Consider the following 14,226-nt stretch of genomic DNA (forward strand, 5'->3'; position numbering starts at 1 on the left):
TTAACGTTTCTTAATATTTGCTTTATATGTTTAGGTGCTCCTACTTTGGGTGCATACGTATTTAACATTGTTTTATGTGTTTGTTGGATTGATCCCTTTATCATTATGTAATGTCCTTTCTTGCCCACTGTTAGAGTCTTTGTTTTAAAGTTTATTTTGTCTGATATAAGCATTGCTACCCCAGCTTGCTTTTTATTTCTATTAGCATGGAATACATTTTTCATCCCCTCACTTTCAGTCTGTGTGTCTTTAGATCTGAAGTGAGACTCTTGTAGGCAGCATAAATACGGGTCTTGGATTTGTATCCATTCAGCCACTCTGAGTCTTTTGATTGGAGCAATTAGTCCATTTACATTTAAGATAATTATTGATAGGTATGTACTTATTGCCATTTTTGTTAATTGTTTGGGGGTTGTTTTTGTAATTCTTCTTCATTACTTTCTTCTTCTTTTACTCCCTTCCCTTGTGACTTAATGACAATCTTTAGTATTATGTTTGGATCCCTTTCTTTTTTAGGGGGTTTATCTATTATATATTTTGGTTTGTGTTTACCATGAGGTTTATATATAACAACATGTATATGTGGTTATTTTTAGATTGATAATCTTTTACATTTAAAAACATTCTAAAAACCCTGCATTTTTTACTCCCTCCCCCATGTTTAATGTTTTTAATGTCATATTTTACATATTTTACTTTGTATATCCCTTAACTATTTATTGCAGATGTAGATGATTTTACTGCTTTTGTCTTTTAACCTTCCTACTAACTTTATAAGTGGTTTATCTTCTACCTTTATTGTGTATTTGTCTTTATCAATGAAATTTTTCCTTTTATAAATTTCATATTTCTAGTTGTGTTTTTTTCTTTCCTGCTTAGCAGAGTTCCTTTAACTTTTCCTATAGAAAGGTTTAGTGATGCTGAATTCTTTTAGCCTTTGCTTGTCTCTAAAACTCTTTATCTTTCCTTCAGATCCGAATGACAGCCTTGCCACATAGAGTATTCTGGGTTGTAGGTGTTTTCTTTTCATCACTTTAAATATATCATGTCACTCCCTCTGACCCAGAATAAAGTTAGTAGGAAGGTTAAAAGACAAAAGCAGTAAAATCATCTACATCAAACTCTGTATTGGACAGATTGCTATTCTCCACTTTGCTTAGTTTTTCTTCTGGGGTTTTGTCTTGTTCCTTTGTTTGGAAGAAATTCCTTTGGCACTTCATTTTGTCTCATTCCCTGTTTTTATTTCTGTTTCTATGTATTAGGTAGGTTAGTCTTATTTCCCAATCTTGGAGAAGTGGCTTTATGTATGAGACATCTTATGGGGCCCAGCAGCACATTCCCCTCTGGTTACCAGAGCTATATGCTCTAGGGTTGCCCATCATGTGGGCTGCAGGGGCCCCTCTTCTGTTGTGTTGGGGCTGACTAATGTTGGCACACTGGTAGGCAAGCCTGGATCTTGGCCCAGTTGACTGCCAGGTCTTGCCCTGTGCTGAGGCTGTCAGCTTGCTGGTGGGTAGAGCTAGGTTCTGGCACAGTTTTTTTTGCGTAGCCTGGGCATCCCAATGCTGGTGCTGGCCGACTGGTGAGTGGGCTGGGTCCTGGTGCATCAGGCTGTGGGATTTGTGGTGTCCTGGGGTGGGGAGCTTGTGTTCTTGCACTGTCAGGTGGGACTGGGTCCCAGAGCTATTGGCTATAGGGCCCAGGGGTCCCAGGACTGATGTCTGTCTTCTGGTGGTGCTGTGGTCTGGGCAGGCTGGCTTAGGGTCTGGTGTGTTGTGGGGCTGGTGACAGCCTGCTGGTGGGTAGGGCTGACCCTCATGTGGCTTGCTGCTGGTCCTGGGAGTTCTGGCACTGGTGTTAGCTGGCTGCTGTGAAGGTAGGCCCCCAGTGCTAATAGACTAGATGGAGGGCTCCAAAATGGACCCTTGCCAGCACTAGTGTCCTAGTGGTAGAATAACCTATTCAAAATGACTGCTGCCAGCAAACTTTTCCCCAGGGGATATCTCAGTTGCCTTCTGCCTCTGGTAAGATCTCCAAGATCAGCAAGGGCCTCTGGATCAGCTCATTTCAAATGTCTGCCTCCACACCGGGTCTCAGAGCATGTGAAAATTTGTGTGAGTCTTTGATGATTGGAGTGTCTGTCTCCTCCAGCTGTCCTGTACACAAGCCCCACTGTCTTTCAAAGCCACACATTCTGGGGCTTGTTTTCCCTGTGCAAATATTCTGGGCTGGGGAGCCCAATGTGGGACTCGGACTCTTTGCTCCTTGGGGAGAATCTATGCAAATGTGAATATCCCCCTTTATGTGAGTCATCTACCCAGATGTATATACTATGTCTATACTATGTTGACTATACTATGTCTCAGCCCCTCCTACATATCTTGTTGTGGTTCCTTCTTTATATCTTTAGTTGTGGAAATATTTTTGGTTGCCTTCAGATTGTTCTCGATAGTTTCTCTGTAAATAGTTGTAAATTTGGTGTGCCCATGGGGGAAGAGTTTTCCACATGATCACAGGATCTTCCTACTCTGCTATGTTGTCCACAATCCTCAATCTTGTTCTATCTATTCTTTATTTTTTAATAAATTTATTTATTTAATTTATTTATTTATTGGCTGCATTGGGTCTTCGTTGCTGCACACGGGCCTTCTCTAGTTGCTGCGAGCAGGGGATACTCTTCATTGTGGTGTGCAGGCTCCTCATTGTAGTGGCTTCTCTTGTTGTGGAGCACAGGCCCTAGGTGCGTGGGTCTCAATAGTTGTGGCACACGGGCTTAGTTGCTCCGTGGCATGTGGAATCTTCCCAGAACAGGGCTCAAACCCATGTCCCCTGCATTGGCAGGCGGATTCTTTACCACTGCGCCACCTAGGAAGTCCCTTGTTCTATTCTTGAAAGTGGTTATTGAAGGCACTATTATTATAGAACTATCAACTTCTGTCTTTAATTCTGGCAATTTATCAAAGAGAAGATAACTTTTATCTTGTCTTGCTATAATGAACCTGTTGTTAATATGTAACTTCCTTTACTCTTGTAACCTTTTTGGTTTAAAGTCTACTTTGTCTAATATTAGTATAGCTATCCAACTGTCTTTTGGTTATGATTTGCATGGAATATCTTTTTACATCTTTTTACTTTCAACCTATTTGCATCTTTGGATCTATAGCAAGTCTCTTGGAGGTAGCATACAGGTGGATCACTTTTTTTAATGACTTCTGCCAATCTCTGTTTTTTCATTGGAGGGTTTAAACCTTTTATACTTAAAGTAATTACTGAGAAAAATTAGTTTTGATTTTACTGTTTGTTTTCTATATACCTTACACCCTTTTGTGCCTCATTTCCTCTATTACTGTTTTCTTTTGGGTTTGATTTTTTTGTAGTGAAACATCTTGATTTCTTTCTCATTTTATTTTGTGTATATTCTATAGATATTTTCTTTGTGGTTACCACAGAGGTTACATTTGAGTATCCTAAAATTATAACAATCAAATTTGAATTTGTACAAGCTTGACTTCAGTTGCATACAAAAACTCCTCTGCGCAGATCCAGCTCCATTCCTACTTCTGTTATTAATGTCACAGATTATGTGTTTGGGCATTGTGTGTTCAATAACAAAAATTTTTGATGAATTTGTATTTTAAAACATTTATAAACAAAAAGTGGTGTTATAAACCAAAATTACAATAATACCAACATTTGTGATTACCCATTTATTTACCTTTACCAGAGATCTTCATTTTTTAACATATCCTTTAGTTACTGTCTAGTGACCATTTATTTCACTCCAAAGGACAGGCTTAAGCATTTCTGGCAACACAGGTCTAGTGGTAACAAACTTTCTTACTGTTTGCTTATCTGAAAATGTCTTAATTTCTCCCATTTTTGAAGAATATTTTTGCTGGATCTAGAATTCTCAGTTGATAGTTTTGGGGGATTTTTTGTTTGTTTGTTTTTAGCACTTTCAGTACATCAGCCCATGACTTCTGGTACCAAAGTTTCTAATAGCAAGTTGATTGGTTAACTTATTGAGGATCTCTCTCTTTTTTTGAACAAGTTTCCTCTCTCTTACTGCGTTCAAGACACACTTTGAGGTGAAGGAATTGTGGTATATATTTTATTATGATAGAGAATTACACAGGTGTATAAGTTTATGGAAAACTATTATAATTTACACTCAAATAGGTAAATTTTATCCTAATATTTGATTTAATTAAAATGAAGGCTGGTAACTTTCAAAACTGATAAAATCTGTAAAACATGATAAAGATCCTCTGATATACACATCATAATATAACTATTGAAAACTAAAGTCAGAAATAACAAAACACAGAGATAAAAAGGTAAATAACCTTCAAAGAAGCAATAATTAGATGAGAGCTGACCTTACAATAGAGACAATAATACCCACAAATAATAAAATAAGTGCTAAAAAACCCCGTCAACCCAGAATTCTACACTCTCCACAATATATTCTTCAACAATATCATGGTAAATAAAGATAATTGTATTGAAATTAAAATGAAGAGAATTTTTCACCAGCACACTAGCAATAAAAGGATATTAAAGGATGTTCTTTAGGCAGAAGTAAAGTAGTCCCAGGTTAAAACACAGAGATACAAAAAGAAAAAAAGAGTACAAAGATATTTATATTGTATATATTATACAATATTATAAAATACAATGTTTGTTTTGTATGTAAACAATAGTTATGTTTTATTTATAATGCCTCTTTTGTGTAATGCATTAATGTCAATATTGTTTTGGGTTTGTCTTAATCCATTCTGGCTGCTGTAACAAAATACCATAAACCAAGTAGCTTAAACAACAAACATTTATTTCTCACATATATGGAGGCAGGGAAGTTCAAAATCAAGACAACAGCAGATTTGCTATCTGTGGAAGGCCTACTTCCTGGTTGATAGACAGCCATCTTCTTGCTGTGTCCTCACATGCAGAAGGGAAGAAGGAGCTCTCTGAGGTCTCTTTGATAAGGGCACTATCCCATTGATGATGGCTCTGCCCTCACGACATAATCATCTTTCTAGGGCCCCACCTCCTAATAGCATCACCTTGGTCATTAGGTACCTATTGGGTACTTAATGAGGGGGAGGGACACAAACATTCAGTGGGTAGCAGTGTTTATAGAAATAGTTGTATGCACACATTAGTGAGAGGTCAAGCTTTATGCCCACTATGTAAATTCTATTGGGTGTTATTGGGACAAAGGCAAAAGGCTACACTTCTTTAGAATGGTATAAAGAAAGGGAAATTGATCAAGCCCACCTGTTAGGGATCACAAAAAGCAACACAGAAGGGACTGAGCTGAAAATCAAAAGCAGAAGGGGTGGGATCAGAGAGAAGCTGAGGGGGCTCATTCTAGGAAGAGACATGTGACAAAAGCTCCAGAGGGCTGATATGGTTTGTTGTTATAGGGTAGTGTCCAGCATTTGAGGTTGACCTGCGTTATAGGGTAAGAGGAGAGGCTCTGTGAAGATGATTGGAAACATACAATGCCTTACTGAGGAATTTGGATTTTATGCTGAAGGAAATGAGAAAATATCGCTTCCTATAAAGGTGTTTGCAATCACCTGACCTGAGTAGAACTGAGGTGTGGGAAGGGGCAATGAACACTGCACAGATATTAGTTGACTGATAACGATACTGTGGTGAAAACCTGTGGGGAAACTAAAATAAGCACATTTTATCCTGAAATGTGTACAGTTTTTCATAACCTCACAAACCAAAAGCCGTGCCAGTGGATTCAGGGAAGACTGGGATATAGATGAATAAAAATAAGCATTTTAATAATTAATCTTATGATGGGCTTTGGAATTAACACTCGTGCTTTTAAGAGGCCCAATATATTCTTATACTGGACCCCTGGCTGAGCTGAATTCTATCACTAAAAATTACTTCCCCTAAGTACTGATCCCTGGTTGATGAGCTTGAGAAATGTGGGTTTATTGATCTGTGAGTGTTCATCTGTTTACTAGGTCCTGACATATCAGACAGAAAATCTCCAGTTTCTTGCATTCTGTAAAGCGCCTCCAGGTGATCAGCTCTATGCACAGGTCTGTCTCGGGCTCTCAGGTGGCAGGAAGCATGAGTCCAATACTTATACTTGATGTTTCCTGTCACCCTAGGCTAATATCTTGGTGTAGATTAATCTAAATATTTACCGCTTAACCATATGAATAAAGTCACTATGTAATCCTTTAAAAACAGAATGTTTCTGAGGTGCCTGTACTGAGCCTGTGGTACCTCAGCCTAATAAAAATTTCCAGCTTAATGAATGATGGCACTGCACAAGACCCTACACCCTATCTTTTGGCCCAAAGCTTGATCCATTACAACAAGCAGGGTTTCTTAACATTATTAGTAGTCCATGCTAATAGCATGAGTCTGGATTTTGAGGAAATATCTGGTACCTTTTTTTTTTTTTTTTAAAAAAACCTCTTCTTAGAAAACATTGCAACCAACCATTCACAGAGTTGTACTTTATGGCTTATTCAGAACTGTCATTTAGACTCTGATTTGGGCCTTAAATACTTTGGGCTGATAATGCTATCACAGGGTGAAGAAACACTGTGGGAGTTTTTAATTGCACTCTAATAATGCAGACAAGAATTGATGAATTGGACATCTGTGCCAGAGTGTATGTATTGCAAAACAAGTTTCTACTGGTGCTGTAATGTTTAAATTGAAAATTAGCCTCTTGTTGTTAAGATGATCATATTACCTGAAAGCATCCCGAGTCTACATTTGTTCTGCTAGTTATTATTCAGTATTTATGGAAAAAATTTAATCTTGGCACTGTGAAGAGACTTGAAAAAGGAATATTATGAGGTTCAAAGCTCTCTGTTTTGGGATATTGTGTGTTCTCTTTGCCTCTTATATTAACCCATAATGAGCAAGATTGAAGAATGCTGGAAAGTAATGGCCTTGGATGCAGTTGCTAAAACTTGTGCATCTGTGGTAAGATTAACATTTTTTTCTCCTGGATATTGGGATGCTTTGTTGACTAAAAATCAGTGCTTATAAACTTTCTATTAATTACTATTTTAAAACAATCATTGCTTGTTTGTCAGAATAAATCAACTACATAAAATTAAGTAAGTAAATGTTGCTACATCCGTGCAGAAGAGAGAGAATTCTTGCTTGCAAGGATTTTATGTCTAAATGTAAAGACACCGTAACTCTTCTATGTGCATGAGAAGTTCTAACTCACCTACTACAACCCACTGAACAATTTATTATTATTACTACAATTGTATAGATCAAGAAATTGAAGCACAGAGAGTAATTTGCTTAAGGTCATACAGCCAGTAAATGATGGTAAAAGAAGCTGGTCTAGAAAAATGGGCACAGATTTGGCTTTGACATTTACTGGCTGCAACTTAGAGTTTTGGCAAACTTCCTCATCATTAAACTATAGGAATTAAATGTTCTCTAAGTCCCTGTAATACCTTAAACTCTTTAGAATGATTGTAGTAATAAAGGCTGTTTGATATGCAATTGGCCATATAACTTTTAAGGTTTTTCTTTGGAGTTAACCATACAGTGACATGTCACAAAGGTCCTAGAGATGCTGGTTAGAAATACCAAAAAGAGCTTTTTTCAATGATATCAGATATGGGATTGTGGGAGTAGGGGTGGGGTATGAAGGACATGAATCCATTTGGAGTTGAAAACCAGGACATTTGAATCATTAGTAGTGTGATCATAAAATTTTTTATTAAATAAAATGAACAATAAAAAATGAAAATATAACAGCACGGCTACAAGAAAAAATTAAAGATTGTATAAGACATGGAAATTTTTTAGGTAAAAAATTTACAATTAAGAAATAATTACAACAGTTTATTGTAAAAAATAAAAAAATAAAAAGTTGAAAAAAAAACCTGCCAATTAATTGACAACTTTTGAATGATATAGTTCTTAATCTAAAATACAGAATATTTGAGATTTTTAAAGGCAACAGATTTATGTAATAAGATCTATACAGATCCAAATCTATTATTTGGAAATAATTCTTACAATTTCCTATTTCTGTTAGCTTATGTTGTTTATGTTTTGTTTTTAAATTTTCTGTTTGTATGCATTTAATGTTATTTCAAGATGAAAATGCTTAATTTTGTTTTGTTCCTACACACTATGAGTTTTGAAAATATGGGAATTATGAGATATGAAGAGCTTATTTCCATGATAATCAAGCTGGATTATACCCAACCACTTTCAAATGAATATATCACCGTGACTGACACAGCTTTTAATGACATTTCAGTATGTTTGTACTTGCCAAAGACAAAGTCAGAAACCCCAAGACGAGCTGTAATCTACATTCATGGTGGTGCTCTTTGTTTTGGAAGTTGCAGTTTGTCATATGAGGAAAAAGTCTAGCTGGCTGTATAATTTTAACACAGGAAATATTTAATATTTAATATAAATATACGTACTTACGTATACAAGCATATGTGCATACTTATGTGTATAATATGTATATGTATTGCTATAAATACTAGATAGCTAATGAAGAGATAGATATAGACATGTATGGCAATAAAATATCGTGGAAATTGTGACTTCTGGCTTTGTTTTATTTTTTGGTAAGCTTTTTCTTCTCCTCAGCTTTTATATTGAAAGAAATTACATGAAATGAAAGTAGAACATGAACAGATTAGTAAAACTTTTTATCTTTGGGTTAAGAATATATTCAGGAGCATAAACACTGAAGTGATGCAGATGTTGAAGCATACATTGTTGGTGGCTACAAGATTAAGTTTGTAGGTACTGGTTATAATAATGCTAACAGTGGCGAAGCTTAGAATGGTAGCTAATCTTGATTCTAAAAGGAGAACACAAAATAGAACTGCATTATAATAAGCTCTTCTCATGAAGTCTAGTTTGCCTACTTATCTCTGGTGATGATTCTAAGAGGCATATACAGCAGATTCAAAACAAAAACATGTATAAATTTACGTTTAGAAAAACTTTGGAAAGCTATCATAGAATGGTGCTGGTATATGGGAGGCCACTATTCTATTTTACTAAAACAAAATTAAACAAATGAATAGAATTGAAGAAAGATAAACAAGTAATAAATCAATTATTTTTTAAATTTATTATTATTATTTTACCTTTTGTCTTTCTCTAAGCCTCATTTGGTTCTAATTAGTTTGAGAAACTTATAAAGGTTGCAATGTAGCAAGTGACACTTAACCAAATATTAGTATTGAGGATTAGTCAAAGGGAAAATAAGCATGGAAAATTAAGGAGACACAAAGCCTCAAATTAATATGCAGAATGCTAAAATGATTAGGTTGCAATTTTGGCTTTCTGGTTTTCTCCTCCCTAGCTTTCTGACAATTGGAAAAAACACATAATAAGTTACCAATTTCACAGTGACTTGTCAAAAGAAAATGATTTGTGTGACTCAAATAGAGGTTAAAGTTTTTATTCAGTTGTCAAGCCTCAGGGAACATTTGAAGAGCACATGACTCCTCAGTTGAGGAAGGATAATGGTGTGTGGGGCTTTTTTTTTAAAGGTTGGGAAAAACTGAGTGTGTGTCCTTGTAGTTTCAGTTCAGGCAGCATATTCAACTTTAATGGAAACTCATGGTTGGGGGTGGGACCTGTGTTTATGTCCCTTGCTTGGTTTGGTTGGTGGAATCCTGAAAGCCAGTGTAATATTATTGCTTTCGCAAGGCTCATATTTTGCCAGCCACTCAAAGTTTACATGGTAGGGAAGGTAGGCAGTAATACAGTAAAAATAAGGGTGCAAATGTAGAAGACCAAGAGAAACAGGGACCCTCTATCATGTTTGTTTTATCCTTTTTACAGTGTATAAAGTGAAAAATGAATAAAATACAAAACTGGGCAATTTCCAAACTTGGAGATGAGAATCTGGCCTTAGAAAAAGACTTTCTATTATATGATGAACATCTTAAAACTCTTCTTACAGTCAGCTATTGGTTTTTATGATCATCCTTATACATATAGGCTAATAACATGACTCCAAGACGTGTAATTAGTAATATCAATGCTAGAAGTAGGTAACAGGTTGCAGTAAAGCTAAAGACTCTGTAAGACTGTGATTCAGAGGTGAATTCTATAGTACCTCAGGAAGCAGATGATCTATATGTCCTTCAGGAATCCTCATAAAGGTTGTTTTCCTTCCCGATGATTTTGGAAGAAACTGAAAAAGTGAATTCTAAAGCACACACTGTGACAAGGAAGGGAAGAACAGTCATTCTCTACAGTCAGTAAGGTATGAAGTCTTAAGATAGTGCTTCTCGAAGTTTAGTGCCTCAGAATCAGCTATCCGACTTGTTAAAAGATTGTTGGGTCCTCACTTGTGGAATTTTGAATTCAGTAAGTCTACGGTGGGCTCTGGATAATTTGCATTTCAAATGATAAATCAGTGTCCAGTTACTGCTGGTGCTGTGGGTCCAGACAGCACACTAGGCTAGCCTCCCTCTGGTGATCATTGCCACCGGGGGGCCCTACTCTGGCTCAGAAATCCTGTTCAGAGTATCCAGGCAGCTCTCTCTCTCTCTCTCATTCCTGTCAATGAAGATTCTGAGCCTGATCGCTCCAGGTTCCTAGTGCCTCCCAGTCAACTAGAGATCAAGCTGATTGCTCTTTCAGAGGAAATAGAGGATATGAGGGATTGTACGCGCTCAAATTTTTGAACCTTTCTTCCTTAGCTCAGTTCCCCCTTCTGTAAGTTTGTTACCAACCATCCTCATCTCTAGCTCCCCTCCTTCTAATACTCTCACAGGAAGAGGTATCTCCTCTCTTGACATAATTAGTCTTTCTTCTTTTGTGTGATATCGCATGGCTCTTATCCTATTATGACTTCATCAGAGTATGTCCATCAATCCTCTGTCTTAATGTTTTTTGTTTTTTAATTTTGAGATGACTCCCCCTAAACACGTTATGGTCATTCTTACCTTGAAAAAAATTTCCCTACTTGATCATGAATTCCTCTCTCTGATTAGTCCCTTCTCATTTTCCTTTCCTTCTCAGATTAATTTCCATACATATAAGCTCTAGTCCTTCCCTATCTCCTTGTGTTCCCGCTTTTAACGAATTCCTCAAGCTCCGTAAGCCATTGCATTTGATGAAGGCCACTCTTTTTTCCTCTTTGACATTTGCTGCTCCTCCCTTTGTTTTCTGTGACAAAATATCCCCTAGATTTCCTCTGCCCATCATTGTTTTCCCAGTCAATCAGTCTCTCTCCTTCTCTTTCTGTCTCTCTCTCAATCTCCCCTTGCCCCACCCATCTCTCATTTCAAAACAAAACAAACAAAATAATGGAGTTTCCATATTTATTCATCAGTGCTCTCCTCCCCCAGAATTCTCTCCCTATCTTCCGGTTTAGATTCTATACACTGTCTTTTTCAGTCTCTCATCTTCTCCAAATACCCACATGCTACTGACATCCAGTCCTGAATGCCCTTCTCTGACACTATTCCTGAGTTCTGGGTCTATGTGTTTAATTACCAATTAGACAATTACAGTCAGACGAACCACAGACATCACAAGCTCAACATGACCAAACACAATTCATGTAACACTTATGTCCAAACAGCCTTAGACAACAAACAAATAAGAAACTACCATCCACCCAAAAGAGTATCTCATCCTCTTGGATGCTTTCAGTAAATAACAATGGTCAGTTTTTTTACTGTTCCTTAGCCCTCGCATTAAATTACCATCTTCTACTCACTACACTTCTGAACATCTTGAACTCATTAACACAATTTATGTTATTTCATGATCTTTTACAGATACTCCTTTCTGATGTCTCTTCCTGTTTCCTGCTCAACTTTATTTTCTATACTTGGGCCTCTGATCATGTCATGATTATTGTGACATGTTAGAAAAAGGCTTCGTCTGAATTCTTCAGTGATTCTCATCAGTGAATGAAATAAATCTTTAGAATAGCATTCAGATTTCCGGGTTCTTACATTCTTTAACTTTTTCTTGCAAACACTCCTCTCTATAGTTTTGTTTCTACCATTCTGAGCTGCTGTAATTCCCCAAACACTCCATGTATTCTTAGAAATCTTTCTCTGACTGTGATTTGCTAGAATGCTCTTCCCACTGAATTCAAGAAATCTCTTACTCGCCCTTTCATATTCAGATAAAGTACTATTGTGTGTGTGTGTGTGTGTGCGCGTGCGTGTGCGTGTGTGTAGTCTTTCCTGGCTTTAAAAGACTAGCAGTGTTTCTATGTGTCCTTTGCAGCTTATATGTGCCAGATACCAACAATCCTTGTTTTGTTTCATCACTGTGTTGCACGTTTGTTTAGAATTTCCCCAGTAAGTGGCATCACCCCTTAGTATCTAACAAAGCACTTTCCATACAATGAACGTTCAACAAATGTCTTTTGGAAAAGAAAATATATTGTATGACTAAAAGGGACTTCTGTTGTTGATTTCTTGAGGGTTTATTATCCACAATGTTTTCCCAGTACTATTTTGTCTTTTTCATCACCTAAATGTTTCCAATAAATTCAATTTAATCTATAATTTAATTTATATTAGATATAAGGTGGTCAGAATACTCCAAAGAGATGCTTTAATGCCACTAACATTTTTATAAGGTCTATGAAATATGTAAGTGTTCATATACATATTACCTGGAACTTCAGTAACCACAAGAGAAATACCCACAAATGGAGATTTGAAAAATCCTTAGAAGTATTCCTGATTGTTAGATTGATTTCTCCTTCATTGATAAGGTCAATGATTATAACCAGTAGTTCCTAAAATTATCAGAATTATTTTCAGAGCACAATGTTACAACATTCTGCTCAGCTGAATTCCAGTTGTGTCTTTTTTCTATGTCTTGGTTTTATATTTGCATATTATTTGTTTGTAGATTTGCCAGAACTTATATAAATAACCTATAAAGGTCTTAGATGGTTTCTATTTTGTACAGATTAGGACACAGACACTACTACTATTCTCTGGTATTTGCAAATTTCAATTTCCTTTCTTCATTTTTCTAGACTTCCATATTTTCTTCTTTAAAACTTGTGAAAATTGCTTTCAGAACTAAGAAATATAAGAAAATATTTCTCTAGGAAACTTTTTACATACTTTTGAAGTTGTTGTTTTTCAGCATTTATCCCATTATTTTCTTTTTTGTATCGTGGTTTTACAAGTGATACAAATTCAATAAATGGACATAAAAGAGAGAAAAACATGAGCCAATAAGTTATATGAAAAAATATTGTATGAGTTTGAACAGTTAGAGATAATGAATGGGAAACAAAAAAATTAACTGACCTTTGTTATAAGTAAAAAATATTGGAAGAAAGAAATGAAGACAGGTTTGAAATATGTCACTGAGAGTTTTAAATATGAGGGTCAGAGGTCTCTATATCTCGTATATTTTAGTGTTCACCTGTGCATTGCCTAGTCTTACAAATTATCAACTTAATCTTTAATGAAAACATCATGTTTTCTACCTCAGAGATTAGAGCATTTACTTTTCTGTTTTCACAGTTGTTACACAGCCAGTATGTAATTAGCTTTTACTTTGAAGTTTTGTTAATGTGCAGGAAACACCTTAGAAATGTTTGGCATTTGATCACGATTCTAGAATTCTCTGAATTTTTAGGATCTTGTGGTAAATAAAGTAATAGCAAGTGTCATAGACTTGCCAAAGGGTTGTGACCAGGGCACTGGTAAAGTGGATTTGTGGTACCTCAGGAGAGAGGTGTGTGTGTGTGTGTGCCCATACTGGAAGGAGAGCCAATGGCTTGTGTGCCCAGCATGCCAAAATGCATGTGTACATCTGAGTCCACACACTGACTTGCCAGAACCTCTCTCAAAGTCTAGCTGCTTTTCATTAGACTCTGTCTTAAATGCCAAGGTTCTTGGACCATTTCATCATGTGGGATATTCAAAGAATGTGGAGGTTTGGAAGGAACCACATTATTCAGTGTTGTGGTTTTAGGCATTCAATACCTCTATTACTTTCTTTCTCCCCTGAAATCTGAACCAGTTGAAAGATCATATACAAAATTCAAGTAAACGTAAGTGAAAACATAACCATTATTTCTAAAGAAGGCTTTGGAGAATGTGCATTTAGGTATATATGTCACTCCAGTTAGATTAACCCATCTGTTTTGTCTATGAAACTTGCTGCCTGGAGGAGCAGAGCAGAAGAAAACACAACAGGCCACAAAAGGCTCTTGGGAGGATCATTGTGTGC

The 14,226-nt window shown here is 36.4% G+C and overlaps 1 protein-coding gene across 1 annotated transcript in view; it reads left to right on the forward strand.

Moving 5' to 3' along the window:
• The first annotated feature begins 6,838 nt into the window (after nt 1-6,838).
• Nucleotides 6,839-14,226, forward strand: part of AADACL2 (arylacetamide deacetylase like 2) — a 32,052-nt gene continuing 24,664 nt past the window's right edge. Inside the window, 3 exon segments of the mRNA XM_057737801.1 lie at nt 6,839-6,887; nt 6,890-7,028; nt 8,157-8,371. Of these exon segments, the coding sequence (XP_057593784.1) occupies nt 6,839-6,887; nt 6,890-7,028; nt 8,157-8,371 (403 nt within the window).

This window comes from Hippopotamus amphibius, chromosome 6 (assembly GCF_030028045.1).
Source record: "Hippopotamus amphibius kiboko isolate mHipAmp2 chromosome 6, mHipAmp2.hap2, whole genome shotgun sequence".
NCBI lineage: Eukaryota > Metazoa > Chordata > Mammalia > Artiodactyla > Hippopotamidae > Hippopotamus > Hippopotamus amphibius.